The 23726-nt window shown below is 47.1% G+C and overlaps 1 protein-coding gene across 1 annotated transcript in view; it reads left to right on the top strand.

Annotated features, from left to right (window-relative positions):
- LOC122096284 (integrin alpha-M-like) overlaps positions 1–16653 on the top strand; it is a 29532-nt gene extending 12879 nt beyond the window's left edge. Inside the window, exons 13-31 of the mRNA XM_042666801.1 lie at positions 1685–1825; positions 1910–2119; positions 4680–4810; positions 4908–5071; positions 5778–5926; positions 6022–6153; positions 6988–7061; positions 8113–8254; positions 8350–8466; positions 9507–9586; positions 11092–11175; positions 11353–11428; positions 11693–11800; positions 11976–12059; positions 12209–12322; positions 12709–12810; positions 13026–13136; positions 15096–16081; positions 16471–16653. Coding sequence (XP_042522735.1) covers positions 1685–1825; positions 1910–2119; positions 4680–4810; positions 4908–5071; positions 5778–5926; positions 6022–6153; positions 6988–7061; positions 8113–8254; positions 8350–8466; positions 9507–9586; positions 11092–11175; positions 11353–11428; positions 11693–11800; positions 11976–12059; positions 12209–12322; positions 12709–12810; positions 13026–13136; positions 15096–15167 — 2091 coding nt within the window. The 3' untranslated portion in view covers positions 15168–16081; positions 16471–16653. The remainder of the gene's footprint in view (positions 1–1684; positions 1826–1909; positions 2120–4679; positions 4811–4907; positions 5072–5777; positions 5927–6021; positions 6154–6987; positions 7062–8112; positions 8255–8349; positions 8467–9506; positions 9587–11091; positions 11176–11352; positions 11429–11692; positions 11801–11975; positions 12060–12208; positions 12323–12708; positions 12811–13025; positions 13137–15095; positions 16082–16470) is intronic.
- Positions 16654–23726: the final 7073 nt, after the last annotated feature.

Genomic DNA, 23726 nt, shown 5'->3' with positions numbered 1-23726 from the left:
GCACTCTACCACTAAGCCACATTCCCAGCCCTCTGTGTATCTATGTATTTATGTATCTATCTATCAATTTATTTTATTTTTGTGTGTTGGTCCTGAGGCTTGAACTCACATTCTGGATACTGTCCTTTAGCTTTTCATGTTCAAGGCTGGTGCTCTACTACTTGAACCACACTTCCACTTCTGGCTTTTCGGTGTTTCATTGGAGATTAAAGTCTCACAATTTTTTTTTTTTTCCTGCCTGGACTGCTTTCAAAGCAGGCATATGCGAGGCTCTGGGTTCCATCCTCAGTAAAAACACACAGACACAGACACAGACACAATCGCTCATCAAGAATCATATAGAAGGGGCTGGGAAGATGGCTCAGTGGTAGAGTGCTTGCCTTGCATACATGAGGCCCTGGGTTCGATTCCTCAGCACCACATAAGCAGAAAAAGCTGGAAGTGGCGCTGTGGCTCAAGTGGTAGAGCACTAGCCTTGAGTTGAAGAGCTAAGGGACAGCGCCCAGGCCCAGAGTTCAGGCACCATGACTGGCAAAAAAAAAAAAATAAAATAAATAAAAAGAATCATATAGAAGCCGAGCACCGGTGGCTCACACCTGTAATCCCAGCTACTCAGGAGGCTGAGATCGGAGGATCACAGCTCAAAGCCAGCCCAGGCAGAAAAGTCCGTGAGACTCTTAGCTCCAGTTATTCACTAGAAAAAGGGAAGTGTTGCTGTGGCTCAAGCAGTAGAGCGCTTGCCTTGAGCTGAAGAGTGTAGGGACAGAGCCCAAGCCCAGAGTTCAAACCTCACTACTGACAAAAAAAAAAAAAATCATATAGGAAATCATATTGTCTCCAAAAGATTTCCTCCAGTAGACATGGCTTTCCCTTCCTTCCTTCCTTCCTTTCTTTCTTTCTTTCTTTCTTTCTTTCTTTTTTCTTTTTTTTTTGGGTCCGGTCGTGGGGCCTGAACTGTGGGCCTGGGCGCTGTTCCTCAGCTCTTCAGCTCAAGGCTAGCGCTCTACCACTTGAGCCACAGTGCAACTTCCGGCTTTTTTTTTCCTGCTTATGTGGTGCTGAGGAATCGAACCCAGGGCCTCATGCATGCAAGGCAAGCACTCTACCACTGAGTCACCTTCCCAGCCCTTCCATATTTTATATATTTATTTATTTTTTGGGTCCGGTCATGAGGCCTGAACTCTGGGTCTGGGCGCTGTCTCTCAGCTCTTCAGCTCAAGGCTGGCACTCTACCACTTGAGCTACAGCGCCACTTCGGGCTTTTTTCTTTTTGCTTATGTGGTGCTGAGGAATTGAACCCAGGGCCTCATGCATGCAAGGCAAGCGCTCTACCACTGAGCCACCTTCCCAGCTCCTTTTTTTCTTTTTCTTTTTTGGTTAGGCTTGCACTTGGGTTCTGGGTGCTGTTCCTGGTACTTTACCACTTTGAGCGACAGCACCATTTCCAGTTTTATGCTTGTTCACTGGAAATTCACTCACAGTCTCACGGACTTTGCTGCCTGGGCTGGCTTTGAACTGCAACCCTCAGATCTTAGCTTCCTGAGTAGCTAGGATTACAGGTGTGAGCCACTGGTACCTGGCTAGGCATGTTTTCTTTCTTTCTTTCTTTTTTTTTTTCCAGAGAGAGAGATCCCCGAGCTCTGATGGAGGTGGGGTTCTATCTTCTTGTCTCTGTCTCTTTCAGATTGGCTCCTACTTTGGGGCCTCCCTGTGCTCCTTGGACGTCAGCAGAGATGGCAACACCGACCTGATCCTCATTGGGGCCCCGCATTACTATGAGCAGACGCGAGGGGGCCAGGTGTCCGTGTGCCCCATGCCCAGGGGGGTGAGTGGCACATGGGGCCCGGGCAGGGTGGGGGCTGGAGGGGGGGAGGGCCTGGGTTGTGCTGACACTGGTTTCATTGTGCAGAGGGCTCGGTGGCGGTGTGGGTCTGTTCTCCATGGGGAGCAGGGCCATCCCTGGGGCCGCTTTGGGGCGGCCCTGACAGTGCTGGGGGACGTGAACGGGGACAAGCTGACAGACGTGGCTATTGGAGCTCCAGGAGAGCAGGAGAACCGAGGTGCGGTCTACATATTTCATGGATCACCAGAGTTGAGCATCAAACTTACCTACAGCCAGGTAAGGCCTGGTCACTATGTTGACCACAGTATTCATGGCTTTGCTGACCTGTCCCCCGGAAGTTATCAATCCCACGGCTTTCCTATTAGTTGTTCCAGTATTCTTTGAACCTTCAAGAGAACAACTCACAGCGGGGAGCTGGTGGCTCACGCCTGTCATCCTAGCTACGCAGAAGGCTGAGATCTGAGGATCGCAGTTCAAAGCCGACCAGGCAGGAAAGTCTGTGAGACTCTTATCTCTAATAAGCCACCAGAAAATGGAAGTGGAGCTGTGGCTTAAAATGGTAGAGCACTAGTCTTGAGCAAAAGAGCTCAGGGATAATGCCCAGACCCTGAGTTCAAGACCTATGACCACCACCAACAAAAAGAACAACTTACCCTTCACAGGTACTACAATAACTATCCATGACATCAACCTTTTCTTTCTTTCTTTCCTTCTTTCTTCCCTTCTTTCTTTCCTTCTTTCTTTCCTTCTTTCTTTCTTTCTTTCTTTCTTTCTTTCTTTCTTTCTTTCTTTCTTTCTTTCTTTCTTTCTTTCTTTCTTTCTTTCTTTCTTTCTTTCTTTCTTTCTTTCTTATCGTGGGGCCTGAACTCTGGGCCTGGGCACTGTCCCTGTGCTCTTCAGCTGAAGGCTAGCACTCTACCACTTGAGCATCAGCCCCACATTTGGCTTTTCCTGCTTATGTGGTGCTGAGGAATCGAACCCAGGGCCTCATATATGCAAGGCAAGCACTCTACCACTGAGCCACCTTCCCAACCCTCTTTCTCTCTCTTTTCTTCCTTCCTTCCTTCCTTCCTTCCTTCCTTCCTTCCTTCCTTCCTTCCTTCCTTCCTTCCTTCCTTCTTCCTTTCTCTTTTTTTTTTTTTGTGTCAGTTGTAGTAGGGCTTGAATTCTGGATTTGAACTTGAGGTCTGTCCCTTAGCTCTTAAGCTCAAGGCTAACACTCTACCACTTGAGCCACAGTGTCACTTCCAGCTTTTTCTGTTTATTTAGTGCTGAGGAATCGAACCCAGGGCCTCATGCATGCAAGGCAAGCACTCTACCACTGAGCCACCTTCCCAGCCCAACATCAAGCTTTTCTGTAATGTGCTCGGGAGCCGTTGATGCTTGGACTTTGTAGACATTGGGAAAGGGAATATGCCATGACTAGGCCAGTGATAATGTGGAGAAATTCCTACTGTAGGTGGGAATGTCAGCTTAGGGTGTATCCTCAAAAAGTTAAACCCACATATTCCAGTACTCTCACTACTGTGTATATATCTAAGGAAATGAAATCATCTCATGAAGAAGATCCCTTGGGGCTGGGAATGTAGCTCAGTGGTAGAGTGCTTGCCTAGCCTGCATGAAGTCCTGGGTTTGATTCCTCAGTACCACATGCACAGAAAAGGCTGGAAGTGGTGCTGTGGCTGAGGTGGTAGAGTGCTAGCCTTGAGCCAAAAAAAAGAAATCCAGGGACATTGTCCAGGCCTTGAGTTCAAGCCCCAGGACTGGCCAAAAAAAAAAAAAAATCACACAAACACATAAGAAGATACTGCCACAGTCCCACTTCTAAGTTAATGGACATAGCCGAGGTATGGAGTTATTCATAGATGGAAAGATGCAGGAAATTTTGTTTCCTCCTTGCTTCTTGTTTTATGCTAGTCCTGGGGCTTGAACTCAGGGCCTGAGCACTGTCCCTGATCTTTTACACTCAAAGCTGTCATTCTACTACTTGATCAACAAACAACTACTCTTCTGGCTTTTTTTTTTTTTTTTTTTTTTTGATGGTTAGTTGGAATAAGACTCTTACAGATTTTTTTCCCTGCCCTATCTGGCTTCAAACTGGAATCCTTAGATCTCAGCCTCCTGAGTAGCTAGGACTATAGGAGTGACCCACTGACACCTAGCTACCTCTTACAAAATTCTCTTTGCCAGTCCTGGGGCTTGAATTCAGGGCCTGGGCACTGTCCCTGAACTTCTTTTGTTCAAGGTTAGCATTCTACCACTTGAGCCACAGAACCACTTCTGGGTTTTCTGTTTATGTGGTACTGAGGAATCGAACCCACATTCCCAGCCTTTGAGATTTGTTTTAAGATTGACTTGCCCATCATCCAAAGTGAAGTTTGTGCTCGGTCTCTGTCTTTCTCTCCCCCTTATCACATGCTAAAACTCACTCCTCATATTTAAATGATAATTTTGGTTAGACCAATCTTGCATATTTGCAACATTTTGGCTCTATAAGTGAGATTTGGTTCAGACAGTATATTTTTGATTTCTTTCATATGAAAGTTTTTTCTTTCTTTCTTTAGAACATCAAGGTAAGTTCAAATATCACCTTGAGGTTGTTGTTCTAAGGTGAATAATTCATTCCTAAGTTGCTCTACTTTCTGAGAGAATTGAGGGATATGAGACTAAGTGGGTCCTAGAGAACTTGAACTTGGGTCATCCTGGATGACCGAGTCACACATTTTCCTATTGTCCTCTCCTCCTCTTCCCTCTCCTCTTCCTCCTCCTCCTCCTCCTCCTCTTCCTCTTCTTCCTCTTCTTCCTCCTCCTCTTCCTCCTCCTTTTCTGCCCTTAGAGGATCACAGGCTCCCAGCTCTCCCCTAAGCTCCAGTATTTTGGTCAGGCACTGAGTGGGGGCCAGGATCTCACAATGGATGGCTTGATGGATTTGGCTGTAGGAGCCGAGGGGTACCTGCTGCTGCTCAGGTAAGAGTTCCTTTGGGAGCATGGTAGGGATTTTCCCTTGAAGGAGATTCTTCTCTGTGGTCTGACATTTTCTGATGGCCCTATGGTGTCCCCACAGAGCTCAGCCAGTATTAAGGGTCGAGGTGTCCATGGAGTTCAATCCCAGGGAAGTGGCAAGGGATGTATTTGAGTGTGGCAAAGAGGAGACCGGAAGCAAGGCTGCTGGAAAGGTCACAGTCTGTCTCCGAGTCCGCAAGAACACAAGGGATCGGCTCAGAGAAGGTGAGGCATGATGGGTAAGTCTCTAGATGAAATGACTGCTCATTTATGGCAGTTGAAGGGAAAGTTCTCTTCTCTTCACTCCTGCTGGGTAGGGAACACAGGGGCCCCATGTTGGTGCATAAACTAGATTCCTCCTCCACTTCCTCCTTCTTCTTCCTCTTCCTCCTTCTTCTTCCTCCTCCTCCTTGAATTGAAAAATCAAGAGAAACAACAGACAGTAGAAATAGGCCTATGGATGATTCAGAAATGAGAGAGGAAAATAGCAGCCAACTGAAATTCTAGCACAGAAAAGTGCATTGACTGAAATTAAGATTTCAGTAGAGTTATACTGGATGATGATGACCTACAGCTGTCATTTTAGCTACTCAGGAGGCTAAAGTTTGGAGGGTTAAGGCTTGAAGCCAACCTAGGCCAAACAAGTCCACAAGATTCCATCTCTAAAATAACCAGTAAAATAAATCACAGAGAAATGGCTCAAGTGGTAGAACACCAGATAAACAAGCACATTGACAGAGTCCCAATTCTGGTGAAAAAAAAAAACAACCAACCAAACACAAAAAAGAACTGAGATGCAGAAAGTTCAGGTAATACCCCCTTCCCCCTCTCCCCCAAATCATATAGTTGGAGCTCAGAAGCCTGGGCATCAAAATCCTATCTGTCAGACTTGGAAGGTAGCTCCTCACTAGTAGCTCCTGTGTCTCTCCAGGGGATATCAAAAGCATCATCACGTACGACCTCATCCTGGATTCTACCCGTCTACGTGCCGTCTTCACGGATACAAACAACCATACACGCAGACACATACAAACCTTGGGACTGGCACCAAAATGTGATACCTTAAATCTACAGTTACCGGTGAGCAGGCCCCAGGCCAGGTCTCTGGGCCACGAATGGGTGGGTGGGCCTAGGAAGTGAAGGAGGACAGATAATCAGCCCTTCTTATCTTCTAGACCTGTGTTGCAGATCCTGTGATCCCCATCAGCCTGCGCCTCAACTATAGTCTGGAGGGGGTCCCCTTGGTCTATTCTGGGGGCCTCCGGCCGGTTCTGGCTGAAGATGCTCAGACAATCTTCACTGCCTCAGTGAGTCTTGAGTTGGGGTCTTACAACGGTAAGGAGAAGAGGCTAAGATAGGTAAAGCTTTTCTTTTTTGGTTGGTCATGGGGCTTGAACCCAGGGCCTAGGCTCTGTCCCTGAGCTTTTTCATTCAACACCAGTGCTCTACCGCTTTGAGCCACAGCTCCATGTCCAATGTTCTGGTGGTTGGGCTGGGAAGGTGGCTCAGTGGTAGAGTGCTTGCCTTGCATGCATGAGGCCCTGGGTTCGACTCCTCAGCACCACATAAGCAAAAAGAAAAAAGCCGGAAGTGGCGCTGTGGCTCAAGTGGTAGAGTGCTAGCCTTGAGCTGAAGAGCTGAGGGACAGCGCCCAGGCCCAGAGTTCAGGCCTCACGACTGGACTCAAAAAAAAAAAAAAAACAATGTTCTGGTGGTTAATTGGAACTAAGAGTCTCATGGATTTCCCTGCCTGGGCTGGCTTTGAACTGTGATCCTCAGATCTCAGCCTCCTAAGTTGCTAGGATTACAGGTGTGAGCCACTGGCACCTGGCTATTTGTGTGTGCTAGGGCTTGAACTCAGGGCCTGGTGCTGTCCCAGACTTTTTTTTTTTTCGTTAAGGCTAGTGCTCTACCACTTGAGCCGTAGCTCCACTTCTGACTTTCTGATGGTTAATTGGAGATAAGAGTCTCATGGACTTTCCTGCTGGATTGGCTTTGAACTGTGGTCCTCAGATCTCAGCCTCCCGAGGAGCTAGGGTGACAGGCGTGAAACACTGGTGCCTGGTGTTAAAATTTATTTTATTCCACCCAATTTCATTCCAACTGGATTGTTTCGTGACTTCATATTCTGGCCTTTACAGTTTCCCTTTGAGAAGAATTGTGGCAATGACAATGTTTGCCAGGATGACCTCAGTATCTCCTTCAGTTTTCTGGGGTAAGTTTCTTCTCCTGGTTGCTACTCTGTTCTTTTCCTGATCCCCAAGAGAGCTTCTTGGAGTCCATTAAAAAATACAGTGTTATTTTATGTTTTGTTTTGTTGGTCACGGGGCCTGAACTCGGAGCTGTCCCTCAGCTCTTCAACTCAAGGCTAGCGTTCTATCATTTGAGCCACAGTGCCACTTCCAGCTTTTTGTGCTTATGTGGGTGCTGAGGAATCAAACCAGGGCCTCATGCATGCAAGGCAAGCGCTCTACCACTGAGCCACCTTCCCAGCCCCACATTGTTAGACACAAAGAGGTTAAGGTTACATAAGTCAGGTAAAGAGTACATTTCTTTTTGGATAATGTCACCCCTTCCTTTGCTCTCTCCCAGTTTTCCCCTCTCATCCTCACCCACAAAGTTTCATAGTTCACTTTCAACATAGTGTCCAGTGGTCTTCACCCTTGGTCCCTTCATTTCTGCGTTCCCCCTTACCCTCCCAAGGACACATATATGAACAAACAGAACCAAGAGGAAAGAAAATAAAAACAGCAATTCCCCCGCCCCCAACTCTTGTGTTCATTTCCTGGAGTTTATTTCAGTGTATTTTATATGATCAGAGGCACACAGCCATTATGCCTTTCTGTTCCTCTCTTAAGAGTATCCTCCTTTGGTCTCCCTGTGCGTGAATGCCCAGAGTCCTGTATAATCGATCATGTCCCGGTGTATTTTAGATCTAGCTTCCAAATATGACTGACAGCATGCACCATTGTCTCTCCGAGCTTGGTGTATCTCCCTTAACATGCTTTGTTCTAGGGCCATCCATTTCCCTGCAAATGACATCATAGTATTCTTTCTAATGGCAGAGTAAGATCCCACTGTGTATAGATACCACATTTTTTGGGTCCGCTCATGTATTATAGGGTATCTGGGCTGTTTGACTCCCTTCTTGGGGAGGTCACGAGGTCCCTGTGGAAGCTCCATGTTTCTCCAGGTGCCTGCGTCCATTTCCACCCAAACACACTTGTCACAGGACAGCCGTCTCTCTGGTCTTGTTGCTCCTACAGCCTGGACTCCTTGGTAGTAGGTGACCCCCGAGCCTTCAATGTGACGGTGACTGTGGGCAACGACGGTGAGGACTCGTACGCCACGCAGGTGACCTTCTACTACCCATCTGTCTTGTCCTTCCAGAATGCATTTGAAACCCAGGTAGGGAAACTCTTCTCTCCCGCCATGTGACCTGCGCCTTCCCCTATGCCACGGCTGATGGGCCAGGAGCCACAGCTGCTGACTTTGCCTTCCAGAATCAGCGCATTCTGAAATCCATGGATTGTAATCCTGAGGTCTCCATCCAAGGGCTTGGGGCCTTGAAGAGCACTACCTGTAGAGTCAAGAACCCCATCTTCCCCGGCAACTCACAGGTCAGAGCCCTCCGGCCTCCGCTTTTCTTCCCAGTGCTTTTCCTCCTCAAGTATCTCTTCCTCTTCCTCCTGTACCTTCTCTACCTTCATCTCATCTTTCCTCCCTCCCTCCCTCCCTCCCTCCCTCCCTCCCTCCCTCCCTCCCTCCCTCCCTCCCTTCCTTCCTTCCTCCCTCCCTTCCTTCCTTCCTTCCTTCCTCCCTTCCTTCCTTCCTTTCTTCCTTCCTTCTTTCCCCCTTCCCTTCTCCTTTCCATTCCCTTTCTTTTTCCTCCTCTTCTTCCTCTTCCTCTCCTCCTCCTCCTTCTCTTTCTCTCCTCCTCTTCTTCCTCCTCCTACTCTTTCTCTCCTCCTTCTCCTCTTCTTCTTGTTCTTCCTCCTCCTCCTCTTCTTTCTTTCCTCCTCTTCTTGTTTTTCCTCTTCTTTCTCCTCTTCTTCCTCTTCCTCCTTCAAATTAGAGGTTCCCTCTTTGTAAGAAGAAAGGTGTTTTGTAAACACCTTTATTGAGATACAATTTACATCCCTTCATGCATCCATTTACAGTGATGTACAGAGGGGTTCTAGCTACGTAAGTTAGATAAAGAGTACAGTTTCTTTCTGGACAATGTCACCCCTTCCCTCACTCTCTCCCAGTTTTTCCCTCCTACTCCCACCCACACGTTGTATAGTTCATTTTCAACACAGTGTCTAGTGAGTACCACTGCTGTCTTTGTTCACCTTTTGTCCAGTGGCTTTTCATATAGTCACAGCTGTGCATCCGTCATTCTGACGAATGCCCTTAGTCCCCACTCTCCCAGGTCCTGGCAACCACCAATCAGCTTTGTCTTCATAGACTTGTCTATCCTGGTTTCCTCCTATAAATGCAAACATACAGTGCATGGCCCTTTCTGAGTGGCTTCTTCCAGTTAGCATGTTTTCAAGGATCATTCTTTTTTATTGCTGAGTCGTATTCTGTTGGCTGGCTGGGTCATGCTTTATTCGGCCATTGCTTGGTGGGCATTAGTGTTTCTTCTTCTCACTCTCTCTGCTTTCTCCACCTCCAGGCCACCTTTAACGTCTCATTTTATGTGGACCCTGATGCTTTCCTTGGAAACAAACTACTCTTCAAGGCCAACGTGACCAGGTGCTCTGCTCCTGACCTTCCATATGCACCCTCCCCTTTCAGGCCTTCGACCTTTGTCCAAGGTGGACCCTTTCCCCCTCCACAATGGTGCTCAGATCAGATCATTCATTCATTCCCTCATTCATTCCCTCATTCAACAACACCAAGTAAGTACCTACCCATTTGCCAGACCTTGTGCCAAGTGCTGGTGGAATGAGAGCGCCGTGGTTCTTGGAGTTTTGGAGGTTATAATTTAGTGGCATGGATAAACAAGGAAACTGGCTAGCAGATGATAGCCACTGCTCTTGGAACTTGGTGACCAGAGAAGATTCCTGAAGGAAACGTGTTTAGGCTGTAAGTCTTCCAAGAAAAGGCCTCCACAGAAGTGGGCATGAAGCCAGGAAGAAGAAAGCAGGAACAAGGCCAAGCCTAGAGCCTGGCAAGATCAGCATGTGTTTAAGGCATTGCTGCCTGTAATCCAGATACTTGGGAGGTGGAGGTTGAAGACTGGCCAGTTTGGAAGGCAACATGGGCCAAGTTAGTGAGATTATCCCCAAAGTAAAAGCTGGGCACCTGTGGCTCATGCCTGTCATTCTAGCTACTCAGAAGGCTGAAGTCTGAGCATTGAGATTTGAAGCCAGCCTAGGCAGGAAAGTCTGTGAGACTAATTAATTACCAAAAAAAAAAAAAAAAGCCAGAAGTGAAGCTGTGACTCAAGTGGTAGGGTACCAGCTTTGAGCAGAGACAATGCCCAGGCCCTGAGTTCAAGCTCCAGACCCTGAGTTCAAGCCACACACACACATACAGACAGAGACACATTCATACACATATAGACACACAAATAGGCCAAGCTCCCATGGCAGGATGTAAGGAGATGATGGCTAGAGAGGAGTCATACCATAAAACGACTGATGGGTGAGTGGTGTTAGAGAATTTGCGATTATGAGTGGTGTTAGGGAAATTGCGATTTAATCTATAAGTGTGACAAAATTATATTGTAAGACGGGGGGGGGGGCTGAGGGGGCAGTTCTGAATTCAGAGGAGCAGCAAGCGGCTGCTGTAGCCATGGGAGTTAGCTATGTGGGACTGAGCTATGTCTTGGGGGACGGGTAGAGAAGAGGAGATTTAGGATACAGAGATAACAGAACTTGGTGACTGAAAGAGGGAGAGAAGGATAGGCTGATTTCTTTCTTTCGTTTTTCCTTTTTGTTTTTCTTTCTTTTCTTTGTCAGTTGTGGAGCTTGAACTCAGGGCCTGGGTGCTATCTCTGAGCTTTTCTGCTCAAGGCTAGTGCTCTACCACTTGAGCCACAGCTCTACTTCTGGTTTTCTGGTGGTTCATTGGTGATAAGAGTCTCATGGACTTTCCTGCCCAGGCTGGCTTGGAACTGTGACCTTAGATCTCAGCCTCCTGAGGAGCTAGGATGACAGGCGAGAGCCACCAGTGTCCAGGGAAAGGCTGATTTCTTAGATCTCAAGAGCTGGCTAAGTTCTTTCTCTCTCTCTCTCTTTTCTCTCTCTCTCTAGTGACAACAACATGCCTAAGACCAGCAAATCTGAATTCCAACTGGAGTTGCCTGTGAAATATGCCGTGTTCATGGTGGTCACCAGGTGCTAGGGTCTGGGCTATGACTGAGCTGTCTGCATTGGGCTGGACACAGCTGGTTGAGTGTATGAGTCTGCGTGTGTACGCACTTGGCTCCTATGTGCCAGCTCCGCGTCCTTATACCCTCCTACAACCCCCCTCCTGTTTTCTGTTATCTTCCATCTCCCTCTTTTCTTCTTTAGTGGTGAAAGTTCTACGAAGTATTTCAACTTCACGGCCACAGAGAAGACCAGTCAGATGATAAAGCATCAATATCAGGTAGGGAGGAGAGGATGCTGGGGAGGAAAAAAACAAAATCAGTCCAGGGAAGCAGAAACAATCAGGAGAGCAAGATGCACACCCAGGGGGCACGCATGCGCACACACAGTGTGCATCCTTATATGCATAATGAGCTCTTTGCACACATAATGAACTCCTTTCACTTCCAGAAGGGACTCGGTGGGGAGTACAGAGGCTGATTCTAGGTGTTAGTGGAGGCTGAAGGCCGGAGGGTCCTGACACCGTTACTTTTTCTTGGTGTAGTTCAAAAATCTGGGCCACAGGAGCCTCCCCATCAGCGTGGTTTTCTGGGCTCCTGTTCAGCTGAATGAGGTGGCTGTATGGGACCACCCCCAAGTCATCTTTGCTCAGGTGAGTCCAGTTGTGCCTCAGAAGTGGGTTCAAATCTCCCCTTGAACTCTCCTTCCTGAGATCCGTCTGTCTCCTAACGTGGATCCCTGACGCCACTTGGGTCCAGGCTGTCTCACTTTGAGGACAGATCCAGCGGCCTCATTTCTTCCCTTCCCCATGGTATTTCTTTCCTCAGAATCTCTCAAGCACCTGCCGTACTGAAGAGAGGCGTCCCACTCAATCCGACTTCCAGGCACAGCTTACGAAGACCCCCGTGGTGGTGAGAAGATGCCTGCTTGCCTCCAGCCTGCAATCCACACGTGGATCCAGTCTGCTCACTGGAGCCCCATGGGTTCTCTTCACCAAGAGTTGCTGAGCACACGTGCCACCATTTTTAGTCAACTGCCTCTCCTTTCCTTCCGTCTCCAGAACTGTTCCATTGCTGTCTGCCAGAGAATCCAGTGTGACATCCCGACCTTCAACATGGAGGAAGAATTTGAGGTGGACCTCATAGGCAATCTCTCTTTTGATTGGTATATCAAGGTACGTGACACGGCCTTCCGGCCTGGCTGGGAACAGATAGGATCCTCTGGGCTCCCAGACTTGGCCATTTGCTTTTTTCTTTTTTTCTTTTGCTGCTCCTGGGGCTTGAACTCAGGGCCTAGGTTCTGTCCCTGAGCCTCTCTGTGCTCAAGGCTAACACTCTACCACTTGAGCCACAGCGCCACTTCCAGCTTGCTTCTTCTTCTTCTTCTTCCTCTTCTTCCTCTTCTTCTTCTTCCTCTTCTTCCTCCTCTTCCTCTTCCTCTTCTTCTTCTTCTTCTTCTGTGTATGTGGTATACTGAGGAATCGAACCTGGGCTTCATGCATGCTAGGCAAGCACTCTACCACTAAGCCACATTCCCAGCCCTCTGTGTTGGTTTCTACAGAAGTCTCATGGCCACCTTCTGCTGGTGAGCACAGCGGAGGTTTTGTTCAATGATTCCGAGTTTGCCCTGCTTCCAGGACAGGACATATTTGTTAAATCCCAGGTATGGTCTCAGGCATGGAGGGGGACTCCTAGGTTTGGTGGGGGGGGGGGAAACTGGGTTGGGGAAACTATCTGAGGGTGGAGGGAGGAGCAGGTGTGAGTGTGTGTGTGTGTGTGTGTGTGTGTGTGTGTGGAAAGAGTGAGGGCACACTGGGAGGTACTAATTATGGAGTTGGGTGTGATTGGAAAAACATCCAGAAATCTTTTGTCCTCCAGACTGAGACTAAAGTGGAGCTGTATGAACTTCACAATCCTCTGCCGCTCATTGTGGGCAGCTCCATCGGGGGGCTGGTGCTCCTGGCCCTTATCACTGCAGGGCTCTACAAGGTACCCACGAGTCTTCTCCCTGCCCCTCTCATCCTCAGTGGTGACAGCAGTTGGTTCAATTCCTAGGCCTGGTAGCTAGTACGAGAGCAAGTCAGAGTCTCTTTGCGCCTCAGTTCCTTCAGCTGTAAAAGGATCATATTCAATTTTTTTTTTTTTCGTCGGTCATGGGACTTGAACTCAGGGCCTGGGCTCTGTCCCCGAGTTTCTTTTGCTGCAGGCTAGCGATCTACCACTTGAGCCTCGGCAACACTTCTGGCTTTTCCTGAGTGGTTTTTTTGGAGATAATAATCTCATGGACTTTCTTGCCCAGGCTGGCTTCAAACAGCGATCCTCAGATCTCAGCCTCCCGAGTTATAATCCTAAGATTATAAGCGTGAGCCACCAGCGCCTAGCTAAAAGGATAATAAAGGATAAATATATAGAAGGATAATAAACCCACTTTGTGAAGGAAATTGGATTAGTGGTGTAACTAGAATGGACCTTGGAATACAATGATTATTAGAAGAGTGATATATACATATATATAAAACCTATATATCAATATATTTACGTATCTATAACATTTATATATAATTCCTATTATTTATTAGCTATATACAAATAAATGAGCCAGGTGCTGGTGGCACCTGCCAGTAATCCTAGCTACTCAGGAGGCTGAGATCTAAGGATCAAAGTTCAAAGCCAGCCCAGACAAGAAAGTTCATGAGACTTTTTTTTTGCCTGTCGTGGGGCCTGAACTCTGGGCCTGGGCCCTGTCCCTCAGCTCTTCAGCTCAAGGATAGTGCTCTACCACTTGAGCCACAGCGCCGCTTCCAGCTTTTTCTGCTTATGTGGTGCTGAGGAATCGAACCCAGAGATAATAAAATATACTATTAAGAGCTGGGAAGGTGGCCCTGGGTTCGATTCCTCAGCACCACATAAGCAAAAAGAAAAAAGCTGGAAGTGGTGCTGTGGCTCAAGTGGTAGAGCACTAGCCTTGAGCTGAAGAGCTGAGGGACAGTGCCCAGGCCCAGAGTTCAGGCCCCACAACTGGACCCAAAAAATAAAATAAAATAAAATGTTAAGTATTAATACAATGAAAATAAATAATAAATAGACAGTCCTGCCAGTCCTGGGGTTTGAACACAAGGTATCATGCTTGCTAGGCAGATACAACTTGGCTCCTCATTCCTGTCTTTGATGCTTTGGTCAGTCTTGAGATAGGGTCTTGCATTTTAGCCTGAGTCAGCCTGGACTGCAATCCCCTTATTTGTGCAGCCTGTGTGGCTGAGATGATACACATGAGCCACTTGCCCTCAGCTTTATTTTTATTGTTGAGATGGGGTCTGTCTTACTTGTTACCTCAAGATGGCCTTCCATATCTCTGAGTCTGTGATTCAGTTGGTTTTCCATGTTGCTGCCTTCCAACTAGTTGGGATTACAGGAGTGAGCCACCATACCTGGTTCTTGTTATATCTTATATTTCCTAGCCCCAACACAACAGTGATGCTATTTTTCTCACAGCCTTGCTTTCTACAGGACTTTCCTGCACTCTGCACCATTTCTTTTTCTTTTTGTCAGTTGTGGGGCTTGAACGCTGGGCCTGGGCACTGTCACTGAGCTCTTTAGCTCAAGACTAGTACTCTACCACTTTGAGCCACTTTGAGTCACTTAGAGCCACTTTTGGTTTTCTGATGGTTCATTGGAAACAAGAATCTCACAGACTTTCCTGCCCAGGCTGGCTTTGAACTGTGATCCTCAGATCTCAGTCTCCTGCACAGCTAGGATGACAAATGTGAGCCACTGGTGCCTGGCTTCTGCGCTATTTCTTTTTGCCCCTTCTTGGCCCTTTTGACTTTCCTTTTGGTTTGTCTGACTTTTACATGTGATTAGCCCCCCCCTACCCCCCCCCCCCCCCCGCCGCTCCCTTCCTCCCCTGCTTCTTCAGCCCGACTCTCTCTCTTTTCTCTGTTCTGACAGCTCGGCTTCTTCAAGCGGCAGTACAAGGACATGATGGGTGAAGCTGCTCCCCAAGAGACACCGCCCCAGTAACAAGCCTTCCATGAAGTAGCCTTTCCAGCAGCAAACTGGACTATCATGCCAGTCCCCCAGGCTGCTAGACAGACATGTCCTAGAGGAGACTGGGTGTTGAGATGGAACCATCTCTAGCTTTCTATCCTAGAGTCTGTATGTCTGCATGTCTCTGTGTGTGTGTGTGTGTGTGTGTGTGTGTGTGTGTGTGTGTGATCTGTGATTCAAGTGTCTTTTGCCTGTGGGTGTCCAGCACAGTGTGTTCTCTTGGGCAGAAGGAACTTGCTCAGCTTCCTTGTGAGTGGGTGAAGATGCTGGTGGACCTTTGTTTGAGGGCGGATGTAGAGGGAAGTGAGCCTGTGCTCTCTTTGTGGAAGGAAGTGGGGCCAGTGTGTGGGCAAGCCTGCAGACAGGAGGGGCCTGTGGAGCCAGCCCTGAGTGGACCCAAGGGGTAGAACCAAGAACCCAGGAGCTGATGAGCCTCTCTGACTCAAATCAGAGTCCTGGGTCCCAGTAAAGAGATCCAGTGAAGAATGAGACATCTCCCTTCTACCTAAGCATTCGTCACACTGATGATACCTTTAGCCTTTCCAAATCTTCCCATTGTACCAGAAATCAAAAGACACACTCAGGCATCTATGGAAAACAGTCTCCTTTCCTAGCTAGTGAACTCTTCTTCTCAGGGACAGTGAGGGCTGCGTTAGATTTGATTCTCCTTCAGCAAAATTCAAGGTCATGTACAAATAGTCACGCAGGTGCACACATACCCACAAGCTGTTTTACACACATGCTAGCAACTTTACCCTGTACTGTAGCTTGCATTGTTTCGGTCATTAATATGGCTCAGATCATTTCACATCAAGTCAGACTTTCTCATTCCTGTGTACGACTGCATAGTATTGCATTGTGTGTATATATGATGCTACAAATAATCAGTCTCGTGGGGGGGGCATGTAGTTGAGGAGGTGGGAGGTACGGGATGGTAGGGGAAAAACAAAGGAGGAGGCAACAATGCTGGATAAGAAATGTACTCATTACCTTGCTCATGTAACTGTAACCCCTCTGTACAGTACTTTCACAATAAAAAACTTACTTAAAAAAATGGGCTGGGAAGGTGGCTCAGTGGTAGAGCGCTTGCCTTGCATGCCTGAGGCCCTGGGTTCGATTCCTCAGCACCACATAAGCAAAAAAGAAAAAAAACTGGAAGTGGCGCTGTGGCTCAAGTGGTAGAGCGCTAGCCTTAAGCTGAAGAGCTGAGGGACAGCGCCCAGGCCCAGAGTTCAGGCCCCACGACTGGACCCCCCCAAAAAAAGAAAATAATCAGTCTCCTTTGGTTATATACCTTCCAGCCTCTCACTGTGACTAAATAATACTGAATAAATAAAGTGGATAAATGTCATTTTTTTTTTATAGAGGTATAAAGATAACTTACAGTATAGGTTTCTAGAAGTTCGGGTTCTCTCTGAAGCAAATCTAAGACAAAAAACTAGAATGCGAGAGCTGGGCCCAGCCAGTGACTCATGCCTGTAATCCTACCTATTTAAGGAGTTGGGACCTTCGGATCAAGATTCAAAGCCAGTACAAGGAAGAAAGTCCGTGAGACTCTTATCTCTAATTAACCTCCACCACAAAAAAAGGCCAGAAGTGGAGCTGTGGTTCAAGTGGTAGAGCACCAGTCTTGAGTGTAAAAGCTTAGGGACAGTGCCCAGGTCCCAAGTTCAAGCCCCAGTACCTCTTGCACACGCACAAAAATAGTTAAATACAGTAATTTGTGACAATATGGGTAGAAATGGAAATCAGAAAGTATATACATTGGGTGTATGTACATTGAAACATCATACAAAACACCTGTAAATAAGCTTTTGTATCAATTCAATTTTAATTTTTTTGTGCCAGTACTGAGGCTTGAATCCAGGGCCTGGGTGTTATCCCTGAGCCTCTTTGTGCTCCAGGCTAGCACTCTACCACGAGTCACACCTCCACTTCTGGCTTTTTGGTGGTGAATGGGAGATAAGAATGTCTCAATTTTCCTATGCAGGCTGGCTTTGAACCTTGATCCTTAGATCTCAGCCTCCTGAGTAGCTAGGATCACAGGCATGAGCCATGGATATCTTGGCTGTCTAATTACATTTTTAAAAAAAATATTAAAAGCTGGGTGCTGGTGGCTCACACCTGTAATCCTAGTTACTCAGGAGGCTGAGATCTGCAGATCGTGGTTCAAAGCCAGCCTGGGCAGGAAAGTCCATGAGACTCTTATCTCCAATTAAACCAACCAAAAACTGGAAGTGGCACTGTGGCTCAAGTGGTAGAACGCTAGCCTTGAGCTGAAAAGCTGAGGGATAACATTCAGGCCCAGAGTTCAAGCCCCATGACCACCACCACCAACAACAAAAGATATTAAAAACTTAAAAGCAGAAGGGCTGATAGTTAAAGTCTTCCCCTTGCCCTTGGCTTCTACTCACTTTCATGACAAACAGTGGTCAGTACATTTTCTTTTCTTTTTTTTTTGTTGGTCGTGGGGCTTGAACTCTGGGCTTGGGCGCTGTCCCTCAGCTCTTCAGCTCAAGGTGGGCGCTCTACCACTTGAGCCACAGTGCCACTTCTGGTTTTCTGGTGGTTTATTGGAGATAGGAGTCTCACGATCTCTCCTGCCTGGGCTAGCTTTGAACCGCGATCCTCAGATCTCAGCCTCCTGAGTAGCTAGGATTACAGGCGTGAGCCACCAGCGCCCGGCGGTCAGTACATTTTCTTAGGTGCTGAATGGCAGTGGAGAATGAGACAGAGTGACTCAGTGCTCTGCAGAAGTTCACGTGCCTGGGTAGCATGCTGTCATTCACCAGTCATTCATTCTGTGCCTCTTAGTGCTGAGTCTGGGGCCATTTAGAGTTGAGGTCACAGTCTCTATGTCTAAAGAAACCTGTGGTCCCCACCCCTCACACACACTTGCTAGATTCAAGTAAGTATTCCATTATTGTTCCTTCCTCCTCCCCCCTGCACACCTCTGCCTGTGACTCACCAAAGCAGATGTCACCACTTCCTTCCTAGGGCCACTCTGCTGTCTAGGAAAACTTCTGGGGTGTGATCACCTTTGAGAGTGTGCTTTCCCTGACAGCTGTGACCTTTTCCTGTTTATTTCCCAGAGTGGCTAATCCAGAGCCTGGATCATGTGACACGCACATCTCATGTGTGTGTGTGTGTGTGTGTGTGTGTGTGTGTATGTGCAGACGTGGGATGGATGAGTGACTCATTGTTATACAGGCAGTCAATGAGAAAGAGCAAAAAAGAGAGAAAGGAAATCGTTGGCAGTGTCTTACAATGGCTGTACCTTGAACTCCTCCCCAGCCTAGTCAGATGAGTGGAGTGCTCTGGGCTTCACTTCTGCATTTGTCACACGAAGGATGATAGAAATCCCCTTTGACCAACCCTGCAGAGCTGTTGCAAGGATTCAATGAATTAAGGCAATAAACAACCAGACATTGGTGGCTCACACTCTCTAAACCTAGTTTCTCAGGAGGCTGAGATCAGAGGATCACAGTTCAAAGCCAGTCCTGGGCAGGAAAGTCTGTGAGACTTATCTCCAATGAACCCCCAGAAAATTGGAAGTGAGCAGTGGCTCAGAGTGGTAGAGTGCTAGCCTTCCGCAATAAAAGCTTGGGGACCCTGAGTTCAAGGCCCACAAGCCACTGGGGAAAAACACTTCTGAAAGCGAGGAGACATTGCACATTGGCAGTTGTAGCTGTGGGGCTGAGCAGGGCTGAGAGATCCAAGCTTAGGGTTTTTACCCATGGGTTTTCTGTTCCCTTTCCCCCACAGAAAGCAAACAGCGAGGAGACAGCCTCAAAACCATCCAGTACTATTTAGCTAAGGCAAATTAGACCTGAATTCAAGATTCAAGTGCCCACTTCTTTCTTTTTCTTTTTCTTTTTTGCTGGCCCTAGGCTAGAACTCAGGGCCTGGGCACTATCCCTGAGTTTCTTTTGCTCAAGGTTCACATTCTACTACTTTTAGCCACAGCTCCACTTCTGATTTTCTGGTGGTTCATTGGAGATAAGCACCTCAGAGACTTTCCTTCTCCAGCCTGGCTTTGAATCTCAATCCTCAGATCTCAGCCTCCTGATTAGCTACAGGCATGTGCCCAGCTTTCAAGTACCGGCTTCTGATCTTGTTTCTTTACCCTCACTCCATCCCTACAGGTGCCAGATCAGACTTGTCCCTCCTGCCCACCAGCTAGGAGCTTCTTCTCCAGCACCTCTGAGCTCAGGCGCAGAGTGGAAGGTTACTGGGCCAGGACAGCTGTCTTCCCTGCCCTTGGTGTCTTGCCATAAAACGCCAGCTGGTCTATACTTTTCTCATCTCATATAGTCCTTGGGGGAAAACTAGCTGTCTTTTTCTTTTCTTTTTTTGTCAGTTGTGGGGCTTGAACTCTGAGCCTGGGCACTGTCCTTGAGCTCTTCAGCTCAAAGCTAGCACTCTACCACTTGAGCCACAGCAGCACTTCTGGTTTTCTAGTAGTTTATTGGAGATAAGAGTCTCACAGACTTTCCTGCCCGGGTTGGCTTTGAACCATGATCCTCAGATCTCAGCCTCCTGAGTAGCTAGGATTACAGGCATGGGCCACTGGCTCCTGGCTAAAATGAGCTGTCTTATTTTGCCTTTACTCTAATTAGAAGTCACCTGGAGGGGTGACTTGGGCAGTAGAGTACCAGCCAGTGAATGAAAGCATCAGATCCTGAGTCTGAGTGCCACTTTTATATAAAAACAACAACAATAAAGTCACCTGGACTGGACCTGAAGTTTCATGCATGGCAATGTAATGGGATTTTCTTTTCTTTTTTTTTTTTGGGGTCCGGTCGTGGGGCCTGAACTCTGGGCCTGGGCGCTGTCCCTCAGCTCTTCAGCTCAAGGCTAGCGCTCTACCACTTGAGCCACAGCGTCACTTCCGACTTTTTTCTTTTTGCTTATGTGGTGCTGAGGAATCGAACCCAGGGCCTCAGGCATGCAAGGCAAGCGCTCTACCACTGAGCCACCTTCCCAGCCCCTGCAATGGGATTTTCTTCCAGAGTCTTTGCCTTCTCCCACTGGACCCAACCCTGAGGAAATGGAATAAGGAAGAGGCTAGGAGGTGGGGCGTCTTAGAAGGGTGACGTCTCTCTGGCATCTCTCCATCTGTCAGAACTGCGGCATCTCCCAGTTCTCTGGGGAGAAGAATCTGGACCATTTTTCCTTTCTCTTTGGAGAGACTTTTTGGTATAATTTCCTCCTTGGAGTTCAATCTTCCCTTCCTCTTTCTGTCTGGGTCTCTCCCTCTCCCTTTCTTTATGTCTCTGTTTGCTGCTGGTATCTCTCTCTCTGTCTCTTTTTTAAAAAAAATAAGTTTTTTTTATTGTGAAAATACCATACAGAGGGGTTACAATTACATGAGCAAGGTATTGAGTACATTTCTTTTTTTCTTTTTCTTTCTTTCTTTTTTTTTTTTTTTGATCTGGTTGTGGGGCCTGAACTCTGGGCCTGGGCGCTGTCCCTCAGCTCTTCAGCTCAAGGCTAGCGCTCTACCACTTGAGCCACAGCACCACTTCCAGCTTTTTTCTTTTTGCTTATGTGGTGCTGAGGAATCGAACCCAGGGCCTCATGCATGCAAGGCAAGCACTCTACCACTGAGCCACCTTCCCAGCCCCAATGAATACATTTCTTATCAAGCATTGTTGCCTCCTCCTTTGCTTTTCCCTTACCCCTCCTGCCCTCCCATCTCCACAACTACCCGCCCCCCCCAACCAAAGTTGTAAAGTTCGTTTTTCGACATAGCATCTTGTACATACATCTCAATGGGTCCACCTGTATCCCTATTTAAACAATTTGTTTTTTCCTTTCCCCTCCCCAAATTATAGCCACATCAAATACAGTGAAAATTGGTTATACTGTGGGAGGGACATACAAAGCAACAAAAAAAACCTTATAAATATGTTAGAAACAATAGCAAGCAAGAAAAACCACTTGAGTCCTTATCTTGCGGTTCGTTCATTTTGCCTAACATCATCTTATCTTACTTTCTCTGCTTGTCTGACAGACTGATCTGTCTCTCTTTCTCTCTCTCTCCCTACCTCCACCCCCTCCCCATTCTAGTTTTTTTTTTTTTTTGCCAGTTTTGGGGCTTGAACTCAGGGCCTGGACACTCTCCCTGAGCTTCTTTTGTTCAAGGCTAGTGATCTACAGTCACAGCTCTATTTCTGACTTTTTGGTAATTTACTGAAGATAAGAGTCTCACAGACTTTCCTGCCCAGGCTGGCTTTGATGTGTGATCCTCACATCTCAGCCTTCTGAGTAGTTAGGATTACAGGCTTGAATCACCAGCACCAGACCTACCCTTCACTTTTTCAATCAAGGTTGCCATTCTACTGCTTGAACCACACTCGCATTTCCATTATTTTTCTCGTTAGTTGGAGAACAGACTCTCACAGACTTTCCTGCCTATGATGGCTTCAAACTGTGATCCTCAGTTCTCAGCCTCCTAAGTAGAATTATAGGAAGGAGCCACCAGTGCCTGGCCTTTAGCTCTAAATATTCCTCCACCTTTATGCAGCCCATATTACATTTGAGCCCTCTTCAGAGCTGCTCACCTCCAGGAGATTGTGTGCACGTTCCTTACCCTCTCGCTGTCACCGACACCTTCTGTTGCCTGAGCCAGGCTCTCCCTCATTCTTTCCTCACTTGATGGAATTCTGTGACAGAGCTAGGTCTTCTCCAGCTGCCAGGACTTCTTTCCCCAGTACATCTTTCCCCTCACATTGAGGCCTCTTCTTCCCTTGTCCTGATCTGCTGCTGTGTGGCCAGCACGAATGCTTCCCCTGGACCCACCCACCCACCCAAGGCCCATCCTTCTCCTCCCTCTTCATGCTCTTACACTGGGTACAGAACACATCTCTATCCTAGACTCTTTTTCTGAAGTCTGCTGGCAGGCCTGGCAGGTAGGCCCTGCCCACCTGTCATCCATCCGTCATGGCATAATAACACCTAAGAAGAAAACCACACATTCTTCTAAGCACTTTGCTTTTACTTTAACTTTCCACCCTCAGTAGGAGGTGTTGACTTTAAAAATATCACATCCCTTCTGCAGAAAAGGGAACTGAAAACTTAAAATAAACCAAGCGAGCCAAATGAGAAACCAAGTAAAGCATTCCATTCTGGTTTTTCTCATGGCTTAACTGGCCACCCACAGCCCCCTGAGACCCCCTTCTGAATGTCCTGACTTTCAGTTAGTTCACTTTTGACTTTCAATTAAAAAAATCTTCTTATCATTTAAAAAACAAAGATATCTCCAAGTGCTAGTGGCTCACACCTGTAATCCTAGCTACTCAGGAGGCCGAAGTCTGAGGATCACAGTTCAAAGTCAGCCCAAGCAAGAAAGTCCATGAGACTCTTATCTCCAATAAACCACCAGAAAACTGGAAGTGGAAGTGGAATTATGGCTCAAAGTAGTAGAGTACTAGCCTTGAGCAAAAGAGCTCATGGATAGCTCCCAGGCCCTGAGTTCAAGCCTCATGACCTACAAAAAAAAAACTAAAAAAAAAAAAGAGAGAGAAAGAAAAGTAAAGGAATATTAATTGAGTTTCCAAAGCAGTGGCCCAACAGGCTGGGGACATGGCTCAAGTGGTAAAACACCTGCTTAGCAAGTGTGAGGCCCTGAGTTCAAACCCCAGTATCATCAAAGCAGTGCCCAACACATCAGGAGATCTGGAAGATCAGTTCATAGCGGAAGCTGAGCATGTAATCCCAAGTTCTGGGCTTTATGTAGTCAATTAAAAAATAAGAGAAATACTTCCTGGCTGAGAATGTGGCTTAGTGGTAGAGTGCTTGCCTAGCATGCATGAAGCCCTGGGTTTGACTCCTCAGTACCTCATACACAGAAAAAACCTGGAAGTGATGCCATGGCTCAAGTGGTAGAGTGCTAGCCTTGAGCAAAAGAAGCTCAGGGACAGAGCCCAGGCCCTGAGTTCAAGCCCCAGGACTGGCAAAAAACAAATAAATAGATAAAAGAAAAGAAAAAAGAAATACTTCCTAAAAACAACAACCAACACTAAAATCCTCAAAAGTAATAAAGTCTCACGATGACATTTCCATACACATAAATGCATACACATGTCCTTTGATCCTATTCTCCTCCTTTATTACCATTTCTTTTTGCCCAAAGATGTCTTTATTGAGTTTAAGTAACTACAATATATTTCACAATACAACGGTGTAGTTATACTTAGCTAAACTCACCAACACATTTTAACCTTCACGATGATAATCATCATCATTCTAATCTACAAAGTTTATGAACTCTACAAACATGAACAATAACCTAGATTGGGTGATATGCACATTTCTTTCTTTTTGCTTAACATCGGCCGTTCCCTCTTCCTCTCTCATTCCCTTTCTCCCATCACAGGCCTTGAGTTGCTTAGTTCACTTTCAGCAGTGTCCAGTGCAGCTGATAGGCCCCTCTCTGTCATGTTTTACCTGCTTTCCACGGATTCTGTGTCCTCCTGCCAGCTTCCCTCCGATGCGCATGTGTATATACCGTATATGATATTCCCCTTC

The sequence above is a fragment of the Dipodomys spectabilis genome, unplaced genomic scaffold (genome assembly GCF_019054845.1).
Source record: "Dipodomys spectabilis isolate Male_0828 unplaced genomic scaffold, ASM1905484v1 ptg000366l, whole genome shotgun sequence".
Taxonomy (NCBI): domain Eukaryota; kingdom Metazoa; phylum Chordata; class Mammalia; order Rodentia; family Heteromyidae; genus Dipodomys; species Dipodomys spectabilis.
The sequence above is the reverse complement of the archived record's forward strand: the minus strand, read 5'-3'. Positions and strand labels throughout refer to the sequence as shown.